Below are 26,206 nucleotides of genomic sequence, written 5' to 3'. Positions count from 1 at the left end.
ATTGGTCTAACATGGCTCAATAATATGTCATCATCCTCTCTTCTCACCATGGCGAATCCAACATCAGCTTTCTTCAGGGCAGGCCCGTCGTTGGTCCCATCTCCTGTCACAGCCACGACCTGGCGCTGTTCTAGTACTGTGCTGTCAATGATGCCTGCCAGGGACATGAAAAATATAATTACTGTCCTCATACCAGAGAGCCATCCTCAATACTAATACTAATACTAATACTACTAATACTTGTAGTTCATACCTGTCAACATTCCTGATTTATAACCCTTTCTCCCGCTGTTTGTTCATTTCTCCCGAATTGCATAGTGATAAAAATCTAATGGTCTTTCACATGCATGCACTCTCTCTTTTGTGTACATTATGCATGTTTTGTGTGTTTGGACAATGTTTGCACTTGATATTTCTTGTGATATTTTATTACACAAGTTTAGTACATTTTAGAACAAGTTTGTTTACGTATTTTATTGTGAGCTATGGCTAATTAAAAGTCATTGTACTTTCTACATCCATGTATTTCTTTTATTAATCTGTGGTGTAGGGCACTAAATGGTGGCGGGGGTGTTGAGTGTGGGTCATTTGTTGATACCCCAGAATGTGTCCCTCTTTTTCACAGCTCAATGTTGCCAGGTATGCTAGATATCTATTTGTACAGATTACACACACCAACCTTTTACCAAAGTGTGTTTGTCTGTGGGGGAGGAGCGAGCCAAAACCCTCAGCTTGGGCCAGATCTTGTCAATGCGCTCTTGCTCAATCTGTTTGAATCATTGACACTTGATGAGCATGCTTGCATGTTAAACAAAAGTGTTCAAATTACAAGATGCATGCAATAAATAAATAAAAATGCTATACCTCTCCTTTCTCATTCCGGATTCGTCGATTGAAATCTTTACCCTCAATGCAGATGAAGTCATCCCCTGCCTGAATGATGCCACACTTTAAAGCGATGGCACGTGCGGTGTTAATGTTATCACCTGTCACCATGCGCACTGTGATACCTGCCTGCTGGCATTTCTTGATGGCATCTGGGACCTGGGAAAAAGGAAGATGGGTTATTGTTTGTGACAACGCATATAGTGTAGGTGGCCCAGTGACAAATCCCATTTGGAATGTCTTCAATACCAGCGATGGAACATTAATACTATTGCCTAGAATCAACCATTTTAATCTAAACTATTGGCACCTGGCATAATTTCCATTCAGTGGTTCCCTGAGCCAGTCAAAAATGAATCTCCAGCAGCCATCTTATTTTTTTCATCATAGTTTCTTATTATGTACTATCTCATCTGATATAGCAGATGAAAATTCAAGGGCAGGCGTTTCAACTTAACAGGCGACTTTTAACAGAAGGCTATTATGGGGTATCAACACATTATGCTTTCATTGCAGAAAGTGCAAATGGCAATGGCTGAGCCATTGACAGAGAAAGTTACGACACTCCAGTAGACTTCCATTATAAACGGAGAATATTCATAAAATATTCGATATGCAATCATATTTTCAAAACCAACAATTCATTTCAGTGTGCTCAGAGATAACAACAAGAACCTTGAAGAACGTGGTAGTAATGCTTGCCACAGGGCTGCCAATAGTTCCTAACATGTAGTTCCAGCGTTGAACCCCATTCATGAGTGTTAATAAACCATGCTCGATACATGAACCACATGATCGCATCGCGACGAGATCAAGTTGTCATAACTCTCTCTTTCAACAGGTCTGTCTAGTCCTATATCAATGTATTTTTATGCTACATTTTATTTATATGTGGCCTTTTTCCCTCGCTATTTCTAAATTGTAATTCCTGAGACAATTTTGAAAGTGCTATAACATATAATGTACAACAATTTACAAAAGGAAAAGGAGAAAGAAATCCACCTCCAGTTTAAATACCTCATGTGCCCCAGTTTGACTCATACTTAACATAACATAACATAAACATAACATCCTACCTCTGGACGGACAGGGTCCTCAATGCCCACCACACAAATGCAGACCAAGTCGGTCAGGATGGTAGCCTCATTCTCCCAGTCAGGCTCTGGATTGCCTGGGAGGTCTCGGTATGCGATACAAATGGTTCGTAGGCCATCACACGCCATGGGCTCAATCACCTTCTTGATCATTTCATCCTTATCACGTGCACGGAAGGGCCGCAACTCACCACTCAAAGCCATTATGGATGAGCACCTTGCAAAAAAAAAGTACAACACTGGTAAATTAACTCTGAGAGTGCACAAATACAATTTGGTTGTACACTCTCGGTTACAAATGGATAAATTAACACCGATGATTTTACTGAGTACTGATGACTTTAAAAAAAGACCCAAAGTAGTCAGTGATCCGGTCTGAAGTCTATGTTCTAGATTGTTATCTTTTCAAACTCTGAGATCAAATCTTATTGTCTAACTTTCCTTTCCTCGTAGAGCTAGCACAGCAGTTTGAGGTATTGAGTTGATGTTTTTGTTATTGACCACAAATGTAAAGAATGTTATTTAGATGTTGTCTGGACTTTTTTTTACCTGTTATCCTAGTTTCTCTGAGACACTACATTGTTCCCTTTGCACTCTGCTTGAGTATTTACCTCGTGGTATATTGACTAGGGTTCATGCTTACTCTGCTTACTCTGATCTCGCACTTGTAAGTCACCCTGGATAAGAGTGTCTGCTACTGTAAATGCCTGAATAGTAAATTGTGAGAAGTCTCACTGTAGAACATACAGGATAGCTGAATGGTTAATCCATTAAGACCGGGAACGCATCTGTGTCATTTTAGATATCTTTGGCTGTTCGAAAATAGCAGATATACAAGCTCATAGCCCGGCACCAAGTGCCGGGCTATGAGCTTGTAGATCTGCTATTTTTGAACAATCGTGAAAATGTTTGCAAATTTATGAATACATATATTTTGAAAGGGAATTATTTTCACTCAAATCATTGCTTCTGGGGGTCCCTGGAACAAAATACTTTCAGATGGGGGTCCGCGGCCAAATACCTATATCATTTGACATGAAAGAGTTTGAGCACCACTGATATAGCAACATGCGTTTTTGAGAAACCTGTGGATTTAGAAGACATTTGTAGATGCGTTCCCGGATTGAATGGGTTAAAGCTGTGTGTCAACTCACTTCTTGAGCAGGATCTCAGATGCACCTTTACTGTAGAGGCGGAAGGATCCGTCTGAAAGCTGCACCACGGTGCTCATGGATTTTCGCTCCGAGTTGAAGGTGTAGACCTTGTAGAGCTTCTCCTCTGGGATCTGCTCTCGGATAGGGACGTAGTCTCTCTTCAGATCCAGCACAAAGCCCAAGAGGCCACACTCGGTCTTGTTTCCCACCTGTTTAGGTAAGCCCCCCTCTTTATCTGGGGGCTGAGGAACATAAGAGATAATTCACACCATCGAAGGGGAAGTAAAAAGCCTAGGCTAACTTGTGCGTTTGTTGCCATCTAAAGGTTAGATATCATCTAAAGGGGCCCAGACCACTGGCGTAGCGGCCCGGGCACCTAGGCTCCAATGTAGCCTGACAGCGCATCGCGGGTTCGAGTCCTGTTCACGACGATCTTTGCCCCATCTCTCCCTCCCTGTTTCCTGTCTATCTCTACTGTGAAGTAGAAATAAAGGGCAAAAAGCCCCTTAAAAGGAAATCATCTAAATGGCTTAGTACGCTGTGAAATTAATAATGGTGTGTTAGATTTAGGTGTGCAAATGTGATCATGCCAAATTACATTCACAATAGTCAATAGTATTGTGAATGCACATAAATCTAGCTACAATCGTGTTTGCTTACATCAGCTGTGTCCCAAGCACAGCCTAGGACTTTGGATGATTTTTGAGTGGTACCAACCACTCCTATATCTGACTTTGTCCGTGTGTCCGTCCGTATGTATGTATGTATGTCCAATAAACAAACATTGATGACAACATCAATACGGGGCTCATCAAAGGCACCACTTTCTTCACACAGGGTCTGATTTTTAACCATACGATGGTAGCAAACTCACAAAAGCGGCCTAAGAGAACAGGCCTACACGGAAAAAAAGAATCCTGATCAGAGACACTTCCTTCTCTTAAATTAACAAACTAAATGCTGAAACCAGTGTGCTTGAGTTGATCACTCCATTGATCACTCCATAACATGACGACCAGTGGTGTAAAGTAACTAAGTACATTTACTCAAGTACTGTACTTAAGTACAATTTTGAGGTACTTTTACTTTACTGGAGTATTTCCAATTCTCTATACTTTTACTTCTACTCCACTATATCTCGGAGGCAAATATTGTACTTTTACTCCACCACAATTATTTGAAAACTTTAGTTACTAGTTACTTTGCAGATATAAAGTTTTACATTATAAAACATACATTAACCACTTTAGCCTTATTTTATACCTAGGCTATTTGATATATATCCGATCTACAAGCTCACAACGCGTCGCAAGCTTGTAGATCTGCTATTCTCAAACAATTTAGTACTTTTACTTTTGCCACTTTAAGTACATTTTGATACCAATACTTTTGTACTTTTACTCAAGTAAATTTTTAATTCCGGAATTTACTTGTAACAGAGTACTTCTACATTGCAGTATTGATACTTTTACTTAAGTAAAACATTTGAGTACTTTTTCCATCACTGTTGACGACCCAGGTAATAATCTCACCATGATCTTGGAGGTGTAGGCGCTGTTGATGGAGATGGAGCTGACCATCATCTCCAGCACCTTAGGATTGAACTGGTCAGGGTCAGGGACTTCAAGGAAGTGATGGTCACAGGCATAGGCCTGCACAACAGTCATGCGGTTGGTGGTCAGTGTTCCGGTTTTGTCTGAGCAAATGGCAGTGGCGTTGCCCATGGTCTCGCAGGCATCCAAGTGGCGGACCAGGTTGTTGTCCTTCATCATTTTCTAAAGGCAGGCACGTGGGAACAGACAAATTCTTACTTGACAGGGAGAGTCTATCAAATGTCAAGGCACCATACCGGTTATGTTATATATGATGCCTATATAGGCACCATATATATACTGTGTGTATATATATATATATATATATATATATATATATATATATATACAGTATATATATACACACACACACACACACACACAGACACACAAATGAGTGCACCCCAAGGATTTTTTGTCCTTGAGGCATATGGAACATGTATTTCACCAGACGATTCAGTCAAGACACATGACCACGCACTGGGTGATTATATTGAACAATTTCAAATTGACTCTCACAGTAAAACTTGCATGACCAAATGTGACTTCAGAGCAAAACAATAATTTCTCCCTACAGAAGTCCACAGATTCCTAAAACAAAAACAAATCTGTGTTCACAGATCGTCTACTCACTCAACACTCAAAACACACATGAACCTTTACCTTGCCATGCTGAGAGGTTGTTCGGACTCATCTTTGTGTCTCCTAAACGCAGAATGTGGCCACGCCCACAAACATAAAACCCACACATCAACAAAGAAGGGATGCGGGCTTCCTCTCACCTTAACAGAATAAGCCAAGGATATGGTGACAGCCAGCGGTAGCCCTTCTGGCACAGCGACCACTAGCACTGTCACTCCAATGATGAAGAATTTGACGAAGTACTGCACATAGACTGGCGTGCATTCTGTGAGCCAAGGCCTGCCCTGCACCACAAAGGTCTCGATCACAAAGTACACGACCAGGATTATAACTGTGATGGCAGACATGACCAAGCCTGGAAAGAAATCAGATCCGCTTTGGTAAATGTTTCGGTCATTTCCGTAAATACAGTGCTCACACAGCAAGTACAATATAGCCATTACATAGAGGAAAACCAGATTAAATCACAGTGGCTATTTGTCAGTATAGGCAAAACAAAAAGCAATAATTTTATAACATTTTTAAAAAATATAGCGAAAATAGTGGATCTACCAGCCCACATCTTTTTCTTATGACAGCGTCATAAGTTGGAAGTATAAAATAGTCATAATGGTCATTAAAAAAAATGTAATATATAAAATACTGGTATAAAATCTATTAAAGTTAAAGTTAAAGCTTTAGAAGCTTCCGAGACGCTTTACACATGAGGCCCTTAACAAATAAATACAACAGATGGGCACAATAATGATGAGATGAGCAGGTGCCAAATGTATTTCTTTTAATTAGCATTCTGACTGTATCATATAACAAATCTCTCCACATGATCATTCCCTTTGAAGTCGGTCACCTAACGCAGCAGAGTGTTTTGTTGAACCCATGACACTGCTAGTAGGTGGTGCTGCAGTTATGCCTTCAGATTCAACTCCAAATTCAGCTTTGAAGTCCGTCCAAATGAAAGTTTGCATGAAACACTTGAATGGAGGAATGCTTAATGTATTCTCAGTTGAAAATAGCGGATCTACAAGTTCACGTGAGCTTGTAGAACGGCTATTTTCGACGCACATTACCGTTGTGCGACGAAGTATGAATACAGCTTTTAGGAAAGCACACAGACAATCACACAGAAGACGCCCATCAAAGGAAATGTGCCTCACCTGCCTTCCCAATTTGCACTGCCAGTTTGGTGAGCTTTCCCTGGAGGACCGATTTCTCTTTTTTCGGCACGTTCGTTTTCTTCTTCTCCTTCTCCTCCACCTCCCCACCCTCGGCACTCTTCAGAGGCTGCATCTCCATGGCAACAGCCTCATCCTGTTTCTTGGCTGGGATGATGCAAAGTTGGTTAAGTAGTTAGCAGAGCGACAGCCTGCATGGCTCTTCCAATAATTACAATCATACTAATTTTTTTCTTTGTAAACCAGAGTTCTCAAAGTGCTTTTACAATCATATGAAAGGAAACACCTGCAATATTGATAATAAGGGGGGAAAAGAAAGAATCCATCTCAAGATTTAAAAAAACATATATTTATTAGTAGAAATAATTATTGGATATAAAACAAATTGTGTTGTTTTAAGAAGTAATTTAAGTTAATTAAGAAGCAATTGAATATATTTGATTAACTTTTTGTATTTACAGCATAAGAGGATTAATGTAAGTGTATTTCTGAGGATTTTATCATACACAGCCCTATGACAGAAGTGTAAAATAGACCCATAAAGCCTAATTTATGCTCCATCGAACGATGGTGACGCTCGCCGAGAACGGCCGAGAACAGCCAAGAACGGCCGAGAATAGCCGACCTGAAAGCTCACAACGTATCGCGGGTGTGACACATTGTGAGCTTGTTTGTCTGCTATTCTCGGCGCGACACCGGCGGACGATAAAGTATGAATAAGGTTCCACACACTCTCAGAGGTACATTTACATTCAGGATCTTGCTGTGTATGGTCTGTTAACAAAGCTTACCTTTGTTCTGATTGTTCTCCAGGGTGCCATCTGGCTTGCCTGTGAATAAATAAGAGATGCAGACTTGCATTTTATGCTTTTGTGCTTGTTTCTTGTTTCTTTTTTTCTCTTTTCTTTTTTGTGCTGTATAATATTAAATCCCCTCCTGGAAGAATAATTATGCCAGTTTCTTAGGTGCAAAGGCAAGGTGAGGCAAATGTATTAGGACAATTTAAGGCAATTCAAAGTGCTTTACATAAGGTATAAAATGTCATTGTATTAGAGATAATGAGTAGAAAACAAATAAATACATTAGAAACAATGTTGTAGTTTTAAAACTTCAACCAAATCTTGAATTGATTTAATGACGACAGAGACCATAGTCTCAGGACTGAATAACAGGGGGGAAAAAATTACATACAGTATAGGAGGATATGCTTCGTTTCTTTGAGAAAATGAATGAAAAGAAAAGAAAAGAAAAAAAGAAAAAAAATAAGTAGGCAAAATAAAAGCATCAGACTGGAATGAATAAATGTGATTGCAGACATAGGGCCCTAATTAGACAGACTATGCACAAGGTGGCACATGTTACGCAGCTCATAGTGGAAATGGTTGGGGGCGTGACCAGCTACATTTTGCTAGATAGACAGCAGATAATCTGGACGCAGGATAAGATGCACGGAGCAGAGGGGTTGTGTTTAGTCTTTGAATTCGTCATGGGTGTGTTGCGGGCATAACATCAATTAGACCAATTTGGTGTGTTTTCTCCCATTCCATTTTCAAGCCAGGTGCACCTGCACCATGGCGCATTGCTATTTAGATAGCATATTCGGTAAGTTGGAAGAGACGCAGTTTTCTGCTCGTGTGCAAAGTGGAACGGGAGTAGCAGGAAAAATGGCAGGAGACTGGGGAAAACATAAGCTCTTCGCGTACCAAAAAACATCTCTTTCTCTTAGTTAGGTCCTTTATTTAAACCACCAATTAAGGTATGACAGGGATGCTGCACTCTCCATGACAAAATGATACTGATGACCTGTTAATGTATGTTGCACAAAGAAAAACGTGTAGCGTATGATGGGTTCATGGCATTACAAAATGGGAGGTCTTTGAACATATTTGTATCAGCAATAAATGTAGGCTAATTATTGAATAAACTGCATCTCCTTTTCCCGTTCTTTCTCTCATTATCTCTTATTAGTCATAATTTTATGAATAGGAATAATGATAAATAAAAGCTAAATCGAGTGGCTTAAAAATGGTTTATCTTACGTTTCTGTGCCTCCCACCATGGCAAATTGACTGGAGCCACCAGGCACTCGCAGCACGATGCAATGGCCGATATCATTATTATTATTATTATTTTAGCCTCAATGCTGAGTCCCTCAGCAATTTCGTCTACCATGTTGAACATGAGTGATGAGTATTGTGTTGAATTTGGATGAATTTTAATTTCAAGCAGTGTGCACGCATTGCGAACTCGCCTATATAGGTCAATCTATGATCTAATGCGCTCTTTAAATAGAGGGGAAATACTGCGCTGAGGGCTGCGCCAGACTATAGACGATGTCTGAGCTGTCTAAAGTGCAATTGCTTTCTGACTTTTCTCACTCCACCTAAGATGGTATCAGTTTGCCAGACCTTACCATCTTTTTAAGACCAACACACCGATGGGTGCACAGAGGGGCACAAGTTGGTACTTACACAATGTGGGCGCTGGGCGTGAAAATGATTTCTGCGTCAGTTGTAAACTAGCAATGACACTTTGCACCGCTTCGCACCAGGTGTAAGACATGGCCCATAATATTTTTGTTATATACAATATTAGTGTGATACATAGTGTTGATAGTGTGATTGTATGTTTTATCTAGGTTAATCAGATCTGACTCTGTTTTATAACCTTTATTTTTTAGGCTACAGATGTCTATGCTTAATGCGATCTTCTTTCTTCATATTTTCTTCATATTAGTCAGAATTTAAATGCAACTTATAAGGGTTGTAGTTGTCTTTTGAAAACAGAGCAAACCTTTTTTTTATTTATTTTTTTGTTGTTACCAAAAGCAAGAGGGGCAGCTGTCAAACTGACCCACGTCACCATCCTTTAGTCACCCGTAAGGGGGGAGACACCTACCATTTGTGATGCTTGGTTTCGCTTCAACTGCTGGGAGTGGCTGCGTGGGTGAGCTACTATTGCCCTCTGACAGGTGTAGAAGGTGTTTGGGTGTTTCAGATGGCGCAGTGAGAAATGCAACAAAAAAAAGACATTAAAACACAAGACATCCAGAAGAGTGAGCAACACAAAAGCAAAATGAAAATAACAAATCAACAACAACGGAACGGAGAATCCAAAAATAAATGAATGAGTTGTAAAACAAGAGAAACGTGGTGGCACCCATGCGGTATGCAAAAGCTTTAGTCTGGACTGAGCCCCCGAGCCCCAACTCCCCTCTGCAGCACATGTAACCCCGGCACCTAGGCCTGTCACAATTTTTACAGTATCGCCTAATCGCAATGATTTGAGATAAACTCAGTTATTTTTGCATGATCGCTGTTTTTTAAGTAGTTTGAAAGTATAAAATATATCAATAATTTCTTTATATATTTCAGTTATTTGTCATATCTGCCCTGCGCAATTTCTGTTTACGAAGCCTAAAAGGCAAACAGAAATGTTATTAATAATTATTAATTCAATGCCAAAAAACACAATTAAATCGTTAATCGCAATTATTTTTTACGACAATTAATCGTCAAGTAAATTTTCATGATCGCGACAGCCCTAGGTACGTAAAAAGCTTTCCTCTGGAGTGCAGCCCCCGAGCCCCCCCCCCCCCCCCCCCCCCCCCGCCCCCCCCCCCCCTCCCTCCTCTGCAACGCACGTAACCCCGGCACCAACCATCTCATTCTTTCTTCTCTCCATTCAATTATTGATTGCCCTGCAGACTGCAATGCTTTTACAGGATAGAATTATTAAACAGCCAGCACTCTGCCCCCTCTTCACATCAAAGGCAGCAAGACCCAGAGGAGAGAGACGGGAGGAGACGGTTGATGTTACAGCAAGTCTTCATTCGTGCTCTCTCTCTCTCTCTCTCTCTCTCTCGCTCTCTCTCTCTGTCTCTCTGTCTGTAATTCTTAATGTACATTAGGGCTTGGTAATGCCCCAGGGCATTTTTATTACTGGAAAACGTAACAGCAGCACATCACATTTCATGACTCATTGCTATTGTACTCATTCAGCACAACTATTTCATCGGCATATACACACATATTTCGCATTACCATCGCAATGGAATCATTCCCCAAAAACATATTTTGCTTCCATCTAATATCACACGGAGGCTCCACACAGTGTTACATTATGAAATATTGCTTTTCCCAACAACAAAAAATAATACTAGACAGACAGACCCTCTCGCCTCTGAGGAGCTACATCGCAAAAGAAATGAGACAATTGTGAAATAATGATTTAAATATTTTTGTCAGGTCCAAAATCATTTTAATAATTTTGTCATGCTAAAAAGGTTTGTGTTGTTAACATCTGTCAGCTCAAGGTGGCCATTGTCCAGTTGCTTCTGTTTTTGTTGTGGAAAGTACTTTTTTCAGCTAAACAGATGCTCGGAAGCAGGTGCTGCAATACAGCGGCGTAATCGCTCATAGATGTTAAACCCGATTTATACTTCATCGTGCGATGGTGTTGTGCGTCGAAAATAGGAGAGCTACAAGCTTGTGGATGCGACACATTGTGAGCTTGTAGATTTACTATTGTCGATGCGCAACTTGTACGATGAAGTATAAATTAGGCATTACTCATGGAACCTTATGACACAGAGGTGTTGTGATATGGAGTGTACTGTGACATCTCATGGCTGAATGTTGTCTTAAGTCTAAACTTTTCATTTATACTCCATTGTACAAAGGTTCGCTTGCCAACAAGAAGAGATTTACAACCAATCGTCTCATCCTCAACTTAGTGACACAGTCGTACAATGGAGTATAAACTAGGCAATAGGGATGATGACACACTACCTTTTTTGTCTTTCTTCTCCTCCTCTGCCTCTCCGGCCCCCAGCAGTGTGAAGATGATCCCAGTTTGCGAGTTGACCCCAACTGCAGTTACAAGCATCTTCCCTGAGCCTTCCATCACATGAGTTCCTAATGCGTACACACACACACACACATACACACACACACACACACACACACACACACACACACACACACACACACACACACACACACACACACACACACACACACACACACACACACACACACACACACACACACACACACACACACACACACACACACACACACACTACATTAATATGGAAAGGAAGACTATAAAGAACTCTATGGTTAGCATCCCAAGTACAAAATACCACAGCCTTGTCATGTTTTCATAAAACAAAAAAATAAGCCCAGCTTAAGTTTTAAGTCCTCTCGCGATGGAGAGAGGTAATTGAAACTGTTACACCCAAAATTCGTACCTGTGTCTCACTCGTGGGAGACCAAACATCTCCCGCTTTTCCAAGAGGGAATCCCTGCTTGGCCAGGGGTGAAATTGAATTGCCGTTATGAGCTTACGCTAGTATAACTTGTCCTACCCAGCACCAGGGTTTATAATGTCTCAATGAAAGACTAAGGAGACCACCTCCGACCACTGCAGATACTGTATGCTAGTTGCATTAACATACTCTACCATACAGATTGATTAAAATAAAGATGTATTCATTGACTTTCAGAAAACACCTTTGCTTTTTCTCAACCCATTTGTGAGCATTTCAATTGGAGTCTGAAAGGGCATTCATAAAATTCAGGTCAAGCATTTTTTTTTTTTTTTTTTTTTTCATGCCTGCATGCATTCACATAATAGTGTTTTTAAAGGATGCTATGAAGTGTAAAGAATGCTTCAGATAAATGAAAGAGTCGACTTGCAACAGAAAATCTAAACAGGAAATGTTCGTTTCTTCATTTTAAACCTAATTTAAAATTAATTGTAGTATCCTGTCGCTCTACAAAAATAATTGATTTCATCTGCTGAAGAACTTCATTAAAAGAAGACACATTACTGTAAAACAGTCGTGCAACAAAGTATAGATTAGACTAAACCTAACTAAACCAATATAAACCTACAGAAGGTACAGCCAATTCCAAACCATGTATACTACAACAACATTTGTTTGAAATAATATATTTTCAGTTTTATTCAATGTACACTGTACAGCAAGCCCCCTCCACATAGCACAATCCTTAATTTGAGTAAAAAAGGAAAAAGAAAAAAGAAAACAATAAATGTAAAATATATATATATATATATATATATTATTTTTTTTGTGATGTGAAACCATAAAGCCTCATTGTAGCTGTGGTTGCCGTACAGTACAGTGGGTGGTATAATCCTGGCTGGTACTGATTTTGCTTAATAATAGCATTGAAAAAGAAAAACATTCACAAAATGTTACACATTTAACTGTGTACTTGGTGTAACTCATATCATTTGTCCAGAACACTATGAATGTTATTAAGCCTAGCTCTTGCTGAATCATATTCCTATGGGGCTGCTATTCTTTTTAAATTAGAGGCGAGGCTTGTGTTATGATGGGGTTCAACAAGGTGAAGTGATCCAGCAAAACCTGCCAGTGGAATAAGGTGCGTGTTAAAAAGACTGCCCTTGTTGCAGAGGCAACTATTTACACTGAAAACACCCATAAGGAAAGAGAGGAATAGAAAAGCCCCGAACCATAAAGCCATTGCTTCATATCAGCAGCCGTTCCTAACTATGGTTCATCTAAAAATTGCAACAAATAAAATGTAACTCATTTATTTAGATTCAAAATTGTGCAGTCTCAGCTTGTTTAAACAAGTGACACTGAGGCGAGGCAATTATTACCAAAAATGGTTAGTTATTTGTTAGTTTACAATACATCTGGTTACAGTGTCACCTACCATGAAATGCATGCAACTTAAATAAAGTGTTACCAATAGTAAAACATATGTGCTGAACACAGAATATGTAAACCATAACATAGCAAAGGAGACCAGGCCAGGTGACAGAGCACCACTCTGAGAGCAGATTGGCACATCGGGCATGGCATGTTGGGCAGCAGAGAGGGAGGGTGACAGGGTGACATGGTGGGCAGCAGCAGAGAAGCACTGAGACCTGTGTGGACAGACAATCAACAGCTGGTACAGTAAGAATGCAAGAATGTGTTCTTTGTTGAATGTGTAAAAACAAGTCATATACTTAAACATGACCTGAAGTCAATGCAAAAGTTGGACTACTGCATGTTAAAAGAAATACAGTTTATTTTGCCCTGATGATCAGCCTATTAAATGATTGCACATTGATTGTATGCTTACATTACGATTCAATCACTGTTCTACACAAAGCTGCCAGACATGTTCATTAATGCCCCACGTACAATTATGACCTCTTGTCTCTTCTCTCTGTCTCTCATCCCTCAGGCTCTTCGCCAGGCACAGAGGAAGTGGACCATCCAGAATGGAGTACCGGCTCTTCAGGGCACCGATCACAATCTCGGCAGGAAACATATCAGATATCTGTTGTTACACCTCTTCTGTTATTCAGGATACAATACATCTTTTAAAAGGATCCCTGGCTAATAAGTCTTATATGCCTTAATACATGATAATTGACCCCTATAACTAAAATTAAAAATTAAAAACACCTTAAATATTGTATATATTTTAGAAATAGTTCATCTTTTACTCAAAGGGGACAACACCCGTCGCAGGTTGATGATGTCATTTGTCCATGTGTGTGGGCCAGCCCTATGGAATGTATGGAATGCATGAATTGTCCACAACCCACCAATGAGTACAACACAGAGTGAGTAGACAGAAATAGTGCCATCTTATAATGAGCATTAGTAAGGACCAATTATATGAAGATACGGTAAGCTTGAAAATGGGTAAGCGTTCAGTAATAATTACCAATGTGAATTCTGATGTTTTTGCCACAGAGCAGTAAAGTCGCACTTCAAAGTGACGCCTCTGTGTGCAAGAATCTGAAATAAACAACATAATATATACTATAATTACACTGACCTATTTCATCCAAAGATATCTGCAAATAGAAGTACTTTGAGTCGGGCAAAAGCAGGCGAGGTAAACACATTAATAAGAATGTTATTATTAAATATCTGACGCTCTCCCAACCCAGACATGCAATGAAATACTTCACTGATGTCCAGTTTTTGTACTTCGAGTAAGTGATAGCTCTGTGAGGAAAGGTAAAATATGTTTTAGTAATACTGATATGCTAATTGTGTGCACTGTGCATGTATCATTCCTCATAGAAACAGATAATTAGCAAGATCACTCAAAAAGTAGTTTGTGAACTGTCTTACATTTGAGAAGAAAAACAAAACATTCATTGTTTTAATGTACAATAACTATAATGCATTTTTTTGTTTTGTAGCTACATAATAATGTGCTTCTTTTACTGGGGGTGTGTATAGTTATATCCTTCTTTGAACTACATTAAGACAGTTTAAAACTAAAGCTGTACATTTGAAATAACTGGAGGTGTTGTAAAACATGCTGTGAGGAAAGACATACCTGTAATAGAGTGCCACACACATGAAGATGTTTTGAATTCATCCTGCAGACACATGTTCTCCTACTGGCTTCTGTCTCTTGACGTAATAAAGTATAAAAATGTAACTGTGGATGTTTAAGTTCATTTGACGCGCAGAAGGACACAATAACAACACCCATGGAGTTTTGTGGGCGCTCCTGTAAATGTCAACTAATACTGAGTGGGCGGGGTCTAACATTCAGCACTCAAAGTGGAGCCGCATCAAGTATGAACCAATTTTGCTTTAGGCACCAGTTGGCCCCGAAAAGATTATTTTAAAGAAGTTTCTTCTTTACTAAAGATAGAACAGTGGAGGGAGACAGGAAGAAGAGAGAGCATGGATGACATGCAAACTGATCTTGGGCCAGATGCGAAAACCAGGACGTTACAATTAAGTTTTAAGCTCATAACTGTTTGAATGAACTACTAGGGTGCTTCTGTTTTGTGTTTGTTGTTGTTGCTTCTTAACCTTCGGTTGCACTGCACAGCTGTGTCGTTCGAACTCATAAATACTTTGGTCACCTTCCTGTGTTTTTCTCCCACTGGGGGCAGAGATCCAATTAGAGCCACACAACAGACCTCCATTATATTCCCATTAATTACAGCACTCCATCACACACAGGGAGCTCAGCCTGCTCAGGATCCTCCAAACAGCACTCTGGTGCAATGTGTCTCAACCTGTAGGTCACCAAATGTTATCACAGGATAACAGTACAAAGTACAAAGTAAAGTATGCAAAGTGTTCATTTAAAAGGGGTGTAAGTATTAATATGTGAGTGTTAAATAGCTCTATTCTGATCGTAATCATTGCTATATAGAGTGTTTGTTTAGCAACAGGGGTCTCCCCATCTCTCCAGCTCTTTAATAAACAGAGCATACATTTTCAGGGAAGGGAAAGCAAGGGAAATTGACGGAACATTTTTAACTGGAAGACAATAAAATTTAAGCTGGTGAATGATCTGTGTTGGGCATTCTCTCCTGATTGGATACAATTGGTATCCTGACTTGAAATGTATTTTCTGCTCACCAAAGAGCTGGAGAGATGGGGAGACCCTGTTATTGAACAAAATACTCATTTGGTTTCATTTGCACACTCTTCGGAGTTAAATGAACGCTAAGGGTTTTACTGTGTAGGTGTGTCTGTGTCCTGTTCTGTGTCGTTGGATGATTAAGTTGAGATTGAGTCTAATGGATGCGTGACCTGGTGCTACTCAGGAAGCCGGGCAGGACCCGCAATCCTATTAGCTCTGTCAGCCCCACTGCTTCTCTCAAGACAGCCAATGAGATTTCCCATACCTCCGTGCACACACACGCACACGTGCCTGTGTGTGCTCGTGCCCCTGCATGCACGCGCAAAGGCGCACGCACAGGCAGACGCACGCATACGAGACAGAGAATTCACAGAGACAGCTCACGCAATGAGCACGCATGCATGTATGTATCATAACAGAATGTACAAACAGGTGCTTAGACCATTGGTTCTCAAAGTGGGGTCAGGGGACCCCCAGGGGTCCTTGGGGGGGTTCCAGGGGATCCCCACCTAAATTAGTTAATAAAGCGTCACAATCATTTTAACCCCTTTATCCATATTTTATACTTTATCTATTCAAAAATAGCAGATATACAAGCTCATAGTGCGGCACCGAGTGAGCTTGTAGATCTGCTATTTTTTTCTTATTGTGATATTTTGTGCAAATCTTTGAATATATATATATATTTTTTAACTCAAATCTTTGCTTCTGGGGGTCCCTGGAACAACATATATTGAGATGGGGGTCCGTGGCCAAATACATATCATTTCGGGGGTCCTTGACTGAAAAAGTTTGAGAACCACTGGCTTAGACAGTTGATATCAATATTTACACTGCAAATCAATATGCAAACACCCTGACGCATTGTCTATATGGAACACACCCATGTGCACAACTCCAAAAAGATTTGATATACTGTCCCAGCCACAACAGACCTGATGGCACCAGTGGGGTACCATGCTGTAACATGATTAGGGTATCCACAGCAACTCACCAGACAACAACATGGGGTCTTTGTCCGCAGATTTGCGTACATGGTCCGACTCCCCTGTCAACGAGCTCTCATCGATCTTGAGGTCATTTCCCTGGATCAGTATTCCGTCAGCAGGCAGCAGGTCGCCTGGAAGGGGGAGGCAGGAGACACAATATTGGAGCGGGATCAAATATGGCACAGAACTGAACGACCGACGTAGTACTGAAACTTTGCAAATCTGACAAGTGCATCTGTAAAAAACATGGAGAATTATCAAGCCAATGTTTAACCATTGGCTGTGTGTGTCAAGTTGCATTCTGGGACACAGAAGCCCATGTTTTTCATGCTGAAGAAACTTAATGCTACTTTTTTCTATTGCCCATATTTTTCTATGGCTAAAACGTTAACAAAATATGAATGGTTTCAATCTCCAATGTTCTGGTCCAAAATCGAATAGTCTATTCGCTGACTTTGAGCAAGTCATCATACTTTTTTTTCTTTCACGTTTGCCAGGGCCATCTGGTGTAAAGTACATTACATTCTTCTCAAAATATCATGATGTGTTTAATGCCCCAGCTACAGAACCTAACTTTAAAGCACTCCCCTTTTCTAGAGAACACATTGTTGAAGCTCCCCATGTTTAATGCAAGCCTTAAAAATAGTTACCTCTGCTTTTGAGGCTCAATTCTGGGATGAATCTATATTTTTTGCCTACCCTACTACATTTACATTGATATTTTGTTGTTGTATTAATGTTCATTCATGTGTTCATCATGGCTCATCAGGCCCTCATATAAATACACACTGTAAATAAATAAAACTGGAGTATTTATTTTACACTGACCATATTTGACTTGAGCCACGTCGCCCACCACCAGGTCGGCCACAGGGATCTGAATGACTGTGCCGTTCCGCACCACGGCGAAGCGCTGCTCCTGCTCGATACGGTTCTGGAGCCCACGGAACTGCTTCTCTTTACTCCAGTCATTGAAGGCCGTCACCAGCACCACGCAGATGACGGACAGCAAAATGGCAGCCCCTTCGATCCAGCCAGCCTCCGCCTCACCTTCGTCCTCAGCTCCAGACTCCACCTGTCCACAAACTGGCCCAAAGTTGAGGGTTGAAGGTAGGGAGGAAGGACAAAAATTAACACAAATGACTTTTAAAAAATTAAAAAACGTTTCTACATAAATACCTCTTTTCTCTTTAGCCAGTTAATATGCAATTTGGAGATAGATGTAACTGCTGAAATGAAGACAAAACTTTATCTAACTGCAGGATACAAGGTACATTGAAGCAGGACACTTTCAGGCCTTTTTGGTGGTGATTTGTATTTTCCTAACTTGGCGCACACGCGCACGGACACGCACACGCACACGCACACACACGCACACAAACACAAACACAAACTGTATTCTATGGCTTTCTTGTCACCAAACTTCAACAGCACAGTCTATGCCAAGGCAGATGGAAGCTGTCTCCAGAAGTTTATCATGGCCCATCAACATTTTGAGACAGTTTACTGATAGGCAGGGTTGTTTGGGGGCGGGGAGCGGAAGGGAGCGGCGCTCCCTCTCTACTAAAAATAGGATTTAGGTTTCAGTCAATGACTTCAGTTACTTATATGACAAGGAAAAATTACATTATCTCTGCAGTTGTCTGCAGAGGGCTGTAAAACGGAACAGTCTCTTCTACCGTTAGGCAGTCTCACATTTTCCCTGCGGAAATAGCATGAGCTAGCTCACAAACGCGATACTGGTTTAGAATCTGGGCAGCTTTGAAACTTAACTCCATTAATGTTGTTATGGTTATGAACAAACAAACAAAAAAACACTCCCTTTTGAAAAAAACAATAGCAGATACTGTACGAAGCTGTCAAATTTTAACTTGAACTCATTAACTGCTTTCATGGCCTACCACTTTACGGACACTGTCACATAGTAAATATGATTGATTTACAACTTGATGTTTAGGGTTAGGGTTTCTGTCCAGTGAAAAGCCACTATTGAGAAAAGCCAGTCTATCTTTAAGTAAGTATTGTGCTATATAGTATATGCAATGGTACATGCTTTCTACAGAGTAATAATTAAATATATTTGAATATACAGTTATTGTGTCTCAGACCTAGTCACTGACATATGAAGTATCAGCGTACTTTTTGAAAAAGATGCCATCATCATGGACATGAAGTGAACACCGGAATGTGTTCTTTTATCGAACGTAATAGCATTTCTTTAAAAATGCATTCCACTCGAGAAATAATTATCGATCCATCTTAGTACAGAGACGTTCCTGTAAACTGGAAGTACTGTTGTGCTGCAACATTAAGCAGAGTAATGAAAACACAAGGAGACACTTTCTCAGGGATAGATTTATGTTTTGTCTAGATGCGAAAGCTCAGTTCTGAGGGGATCTCAGTTGAAAACGACTTCTTATTCTAGGCTCAATTTTGTGTCACACATCCCTTTGAAACGCACACATTACTTCACATTAACACATTCATTCGCTTTTCACCAGAGGGCACGATGTTGCGATGTCGTTGGGTATTTTTCCATTCAAGTTTGCCGTAATGTTGTATATCAGGCATTCTTCCATTTGCATTGGAAATTTGCACTTCATATATTATGGATGCATTTCATATACTTTGTATGTGTTTTTTTTCCTGTAAAGCACACACAGAATCCAAATAAAATGTTTATGAAATTACAAATAAAGTGTAACAAATAAAGTCATGGCAACAAGCCCATCTTCCAAAGTTTTCAAAAGCTTCTGCCTACCATTCTGTACTGAGGTTCTGAAAATTAGTAGAAAATAATCAATTTCCCCACTTCCGTTTTACCTGTACAGTTGAATAAATAACTAAAAACAATTGATTGACAAAAAAGGGTGTCAACCAAAGGGGAAAGGGGTATTGGGCTTCTGGGCTTCGGGCAGTGCTACTGTGCTACATGTAGAAATTGAGAGACATCTCATAAACCATTGTCTAGCTCAACAATAAGACAACAATTGAAATAGCAGATCAAGAAGCTGCGACAATGCGTTGCGATGCGGTGCATTATCAGCTTGTAGGTCTTTTATTTTAAGGGTCCCGGGTTCTCTTTTGGGTCTCGAGCTAAAACGTTTGGGAACCGCTGGTCTAGCTGATGAAATCACAGACGACCATTCAAACATTTGACTCTCAAAACAAATGAGTCATAATATATATTTTCATACTTAATATTTTTCTTTTAAATACTGCCATTTTGACCAGGTCTTGCTCAAAAAGGAGATAATTGATTCCAAGTGACTACCTGGTCAAAAAAATGCAACAAATAAATTAATTGCGATGTTATGTGATATTATTATATGTACCGTGTTTATTGATGAAATGTTCATGTGACAGACTTACGCTCGCTCTCATCGCCTGGCGGCTGATAGAAGGAGAGACCGAGGGAGATGATGGCGGCAATCTCCAGGATGATGAGCGTGACGTCCTGCAGAGCTTCCCATACCAGCTCCAGGAAGGACTTGGGCTTCTTTGGTGGGATGAAGTTCTGTCCAAACACTTGCGTGCGTTTCTCCAGATCGGAAATATTGTCGGAGAGGCCTTGTTGGAGAAGAAAAAACAGAGAGTACAGTTATTATGCTTAAGTTATTTTTTGTATTGGATTTCCCATAGGGGAATCTTAGATCGCGTCATATAAGAACTGTGTTCTACACATAAACAAACCACCCCGGCGATTTTGCAGGTATGTGACTCTGTGTTGTTTATGACATTGGTTCTCAAAGTTGGGTCCAGGGACCCCCAGGGGTCCCCAGCGAAAGTTAATATAGCGTCACAATCATTTTAACCACTTTAACCATTTAATCTATTTTTGTAAAATCCCTGGCACAAAATATGTTTGAGATGGGGGGGTCCTCAGCCAAATGCATATTATTTTGGGGGGCCTTAACATGAAAAAGTTTGAGAACCACTGGTTTATGATATTGAGTTACATTTGATAACGTCTGCGTTTGGAGAAGAAAATAGATAAATGAGTCAGTTGATGCTTCATATCCATAATGAGTAAAATCGGTGGGGTGATTTGTTTATTTCTGGAACGCAGATGACGCGATCTAAGATTCCCCTATGGCGAATCCAATACAAAAAATAACACCATGACCGAGGGGGATAGCGCCCTCTAAAGGCCTCGATGTCAGACTATGGTGCTCTATTGGGGCCGAAAATAGCGGCCTACAAGCTCACAATGCATCACAATATGGCACATTGTGAGCTTGTAGATCTGCTATTTTCACCTTTAGCTAACGCTCTTCTTCATGCTCTAATGTCTCTGAATGAAACAAGATAAATCAAGATTGTCGACCTGTATCGGCCCGAGCTGTATACTTGAATACTTTTATGATTGATTGAATACATTAATAGCAGTTTGCAAAGACAAGCACAGGGAAGTACAGTTCAATACAAGGTATGTTAAGAGGATTTTAAACCCAAGAAAGCACTGATGGTGTGGCAAATAAACAGTAACGATAAACGGAAAATATACTCGCAGGTGAATATTTCACATTAAAGTTATTCATATACTTAATGACTCATTTATATTGGTTATAGCCTTTATTTGTGGTGCAGAAGCTTCAAAAGATTTACCTTGTTCTGCATAAAAAGTACACTTCTTTATCGCCTCTTAATATTTGCGTTCTGTATACTCATGACACAGTTTGAAAAAAAACTATTTTGGGGCAAATTAATCACAAGAAAACAAATATATGCCCCTATGTATAAGTACCATCTATATAATCTATTGATCTACTGCAGAGGGCACAGAAAATACCCGCCACTTCAACTATTGCTACAACCAGCCCTCCCGGTCCTGGGGGCTTTGGTAAGGACCTTATTTATCTTTCTCCTGATTGGTCTGCTTCAGCTACGGCTGTATTTGTCCTTTTATCACTTTGATGTGTCTGTGACCTTGTGACTGTCACTGTTTCACAGCAGTTTCCAACAGTTTGTAATTAGTAGCTGTTGTGATGCTTGTACCAAATGTCAATTGTGGTTGTATTGTCCGGTTGCTATTCGCTGAAGTGCCCGCAAAAGAAATCTACATTGGATAGAGTAGTTGCTATGCTCAGGCAGGTGATTTTTCTGAATTAGCGATCCTTAAAGGACGACTTCACCACTTTTCAACCTATCTTCATATAATAGGTCCTCACTAATGCTCATGATAAAAATGGTTAAAAAAAATCTACTTGTCTGTGTCTCAAACAACGGCTTTGGACACTTCAGAAACCTGCCTACCAGTGACATCATCGTTAGGCAGATTCTTTTTTTTTCAAACCAGATTCCACATTTTTTAATTAGATTTTTATCAACGCGAGAACAATTGCTTCTAATATAGCATGCTAATTTTCCAGGATTAGCAAGCCTGCAGTTTCTTTAAGCATAGATTCCCAATCGATGATGTCACTGGTAGGCGGGTTTCTGAACTGTCCACAGCCCTCCTCTGAGACACAGACCAAGTAGACAGAAATGATACCATTTTATCATGAGTAGTAGTGAGGACCAATTATATGAAGATCGGTGAAGTCGTCCTTTAAAGGCACATGTGCTTTAATTGTTATGCTGCATTATACTTTAATTGTACATGCAGCATTACAGCAGCAATAATAGCTAGTATAGGCTACGTTTCGAGGTTGATTGAAACCAGCAGAGTCCAGTAGAAAAACAGTTCAGCTCTCAAATTAGAAAAAGGGAGTTGGACAAGAACACTGGGAATTCATACTTTCCATATTAAAGCAAATTTCTACATCATGAGGGAAAACTTAACTGATGCCAAGGGCATCCTCTTTCAATGCATGGCCTTCATTTCGAGGAGGAAGTAGGACATTAACTGTGAAATCACACTGACTGGTATAATCCTGTCTGAAATAACTTGATGTGATGTCTTCTAGTCACGACATGTGATCATCTCTGACTGTAGCAACTGTTCAATATCCAGTTTTTAAATTTCATAAAGTAAGTAAGTTAAATGTTATCTGAAACAGAACTGAATGATTCTAAACCATTTAATGGATTTCCAAAACTGATTCTGGAATATTTCATAATACTCAGTGACACTGATCAGCAAGTGTCTTTGTTTTGCTTAAACTTGTTAAAGTGGAATATTTGCAGGATACGACAACTTGATGTCCCATAGTATCAAAATCTAAGTGAAGAATATATGAGACCAATTCAAGACCAATTTCAAACATCACCTTTTGGGTCAACTGACACCATAAAAACAACGGTTATTGGTGTACACATACAACACAACTGGCTTCAGGTACAGGATAAAGAAGTAACTGAAAATATGAGAAATATTCACACTGAAAAATAAGCTTCCAATATTTAATTAACTCACACGTTTTGGTCACATATTGCAGAGACAGTGCAGAGACTAGACCTTATAGGCGCTTACACCACTCTTTCTGAATGACTTTAGAGCCTGTATGGTAAAACAAAATGTCTATGAAATATTCATCACAAGAATTGTCATAAGAGAATAACTACAATGAAAAACTATTCTACCAAATTCACTTTCACTGCACAGGTTCAGTAGAGTGTGACACTTTAACGATGCAACAATTCACTGACTACATGACTAGAAAAAGAGCACAAAAACATCTCAGTGTTGTACGCTGAATGGTATGTCTCAGTTTATCATGTTTGTCCCGTCATTTGACTCTGAGGATAACCCCAAGTCCCATTAGTGGACATATAACATTTTCATCAAGGTTGACAGGAGTCCTTGTTTTAAAACGGCTGTATTGAATACAGATTTCTGTAGACTCCTGAAAGCTCCAAGACTGACATATCAGTGTAGGAACACTGACACAGATGCTGGGACTGTCTCAGTTGAGTGAGGTGGATGGGGTGCGGAGCGGCACAGATGGCAAAGACAGTGTGTGTCTGCCTCCCTGCAGGGCGTGTGCTCTCTCACACGCACCAACGCAGACTGTCGCACACTCCCAGCATCCTATCCTTGCCAAACGTAACCTGCTGCTCCTGGCAACCTCGGTATCACTCTCTGTTCCCTCCATCTCTTCTTGTCCAATAACAACAGAGGGGCAAGTCTCTTAATTTACGAGTTCACACCGATATTCTCATGCATGTAAGCATGTTGCCGCACATCAGTGCTCGATTTCACTTCTATGGTATGCACACATCCTGGACAAGCTCAGCTCACTTCCTTTTAGTTACCATGGCAGTGACTGCATTCACAAAGAATTACAGGTAATGTTACATCCTGAGGTTTTTGGGGCAATTTACATGACAAGTTATGCAACAATCCACACCTTTACAAAACAAGCAAACACACAACAGGATTATCCATGTTAACTTTAGAAATAGCTTTGCACATTCTGTAGCATAGGAAGACTCATTGCATATGGGAGTGAACATTCCGTTCAAGCCATTGCAGCGCCGGCCATTCAAATCAATGGCATTGTTCAAACATTCATGAAGAACACCACTCAAAAACACATTTCTTTGTGTTGTATCCTACTGGCTCACCTGTCAGTGAGGAGCCCCCACCGGGAGGATATGGAGCCTCCGTCCCACTCCTACCGGCCAACACTCCCTGCTGACAGGTGCCCCAGCCCGTACTGTATTCAGTGCCAAATATCACCCTCCCCTCACTGAACACGGGCCAATTCGTATGGACGCTCGACTAAGCTGGATGCACCGCGGTAGATTCGAACGCCTAGACCCTGCAGTGGTGGGGAGGTACTTTACCACTGAGCCACCCGAGCGCCCTTGAAGACCAACTTTAATATGATTAAGCAATGCCACAACACAATCAAATTATAACTTCAGAATGATTTTATTACAAAGGGGCTTTGCTCTGATTTAAAAAAGGAGAACTTAACACATTCGCAGGGAGGAGGGGGAACACACGTGCATATCTGTTTTTAAAGTTTTTTAAATACGGATCCATTTTTATTCTCTCCGTTAAATTAATACAGAGGACTTTACTGTGTACTGGGTGCTTGCAGTGGCGAGCTCTAATGTCTGGGGGTTGATGTCTTTCTCTCTCTGCTTCACACCCACTGGATCACTGGGTCTTTTGTAACTTAGCAACATAACATGAAAGCTTGGCGGGGCGTTCAAGGGTGATGAGGGCATGGCAAACACAGATACCTCACTCACAGGGACGATGCGTTCCCACAGCGCAATTTACCATTGTAGGATACATTAACTTCTGACAAAATGTAATATCTAATACCACAACACTCTGAAAACTTGCAGAATTAGACAGCTAAAGTTATCCTCTAGTTAATATCACTGTGAATTGAAACAACGTCGTGAATTGACTGTCTTGTCATATTAAGCAGTGTATTTCTGTGAGCTATTCACTTCCCCGTGACAATGCAAAAAAACTGATTTGAGATGGGACTATAGAATTCACCACAATCTATGACAAGAAAACAAAAATCTCAAATAATATTTGATTTATACACTGTTGTATGATTGTGTCGCACACTGAAAATAGCATATCTACAAGCTCACAACGTGCCACGTCACAGGGCGTTGTGAGCAAGTAGTCTGCTATTTTCGGCACTCGATCCCAATGTATGCCGACGTACAAATCAGGCTTAACACTCACCATCAACTGGGGAGGTCTTGAGTCTCTGGCAGAGACCCTCTGTGTCTGTGTACATCTCCTGGATCTTTTGCAGTGCTTCGGGACCCCTCAATTCCATGAGGTCCCTCAGGTCGGCCAAGGTCGCCCCAAAGTCTCCAGCGTTGTTGACCTCCATGGCTCCCTGACTAGCTCGCTGCTTCTTGGGGCGGAAGTCCACCGAACTGTTGGCTAGTTCTCCCATGGCAGTCGGGAAGGCAGTATGTACAGTATTTAGGCTTGAAGGATAAGTTCTTCCCTCTGGCAGTTTTGATCCTTGATCAGTGCTGGGCTGAGTAGGGTGTGGGGTATGCTTGTCTATCCGATATCTGCTCTAACGCTCCCTGATCTGGTTCCCTCTTTTTCCCCTTCTTGGATTCTCCATAGTAAGCAGACATAGGTTAAAAATATCTGTCTTAGAATGTATTGATAAGTATTTGTCCTTTAGCAGTGATTGTGAATATGTTTGTCAGATGTATGGTGTGGCTACAGCAGAACCATTCAATTGTTTTTTTTGAAAGTATGTCTCAGAACCGAATAAAAAAAAGATAAAAAATAACATAAAATAAAGTTTAACACTTTATTTTGATGGCTTTCGATATTTTAAAAATAATTGGATTTTTAGTCCAAATAACTATATTCACTGTATATTCACCAAATACT

General features: G+C 40.3%; 1 protein-coding gene across 1 annotated transcript in view; it reads right to left on the bottom strand.

Annotated features, from left to right (window-relative positions):
- The window catches only part of LOC311053164 (plasma membrane calcium-transporting ATPase 3-like), a gene marked incomplete at its 5' end in the record, with an annotated part of 38,510 nt that extends 12,762 nt beyond the window's left edge, over positions 1-25,748 (bottom strand). The window contains 15 exons of the mRNA XM_084068612.1: positions 48-154; positions 680-767; positions 865-1,044; positions 1,962-2,196; positions 3,134-3,375; positions 4,666-4,908; positions 5,508-5,722; positions 6,522-6,686; positions 7,331-7,369; positions 9,438-9,503; positions 11,330-11,455; positions 16,932-17,057; positions 17,755-18,012; positions 20,299-20,496; positions 25,529-25,748. Of these exons, the coding sequence (XP_083924738.1) occupies positions 48-154; positions 680-767; positions 865-1,044; positions 1,962-2,196; positions 3,134-3,375; positions 4,666-4,908; positions 5,508-5,722; positions 6,522-6,686; positions 7,331-7,369; positions 9,438-9,503; positions 11,330-11,455; positions 16,932-17,057; positions 17,755-18,012; positions 20,299-20,496; positions 25,529-25,748 (2,508 nt within the window). The remainder of the gene's footprint in view (positions 1-47; positions 155-679; positions 768-864; positions 1,045-1,961; positions 2,197-3,133; positions 3,376-4,665; positions 4,909-5,507; positions 5,723-6,521; positions 6,687-7,330; positions 7,370-9,437; positions 9,504-11,329; positions 11,456-16,931; positions 17,058-17,754; positions 18,013-20,298; positions 20,497-25,528) is intronic.
- Between the last annotated feature and the right edge of the window lie 458 nt (positions 25,749-26,206).

This window comes from Gymnoscopelus microlampas, assembly GCF_963454915.1.
Source record: "Gymnoscopelus microlampas genome assembly, chromosome: 10".
Taxonomy (NCBI): domain Eukaryota; kingdom Metazoa; phylum Chordata; class Actinopteri; order Myctophiformes; family Myctophidae; genus Gymnoscopelus; species Gymnoscopelus microlampas.
This window is presented reverse-complemented; position numbering and strand designations above follow the sequence as displayed.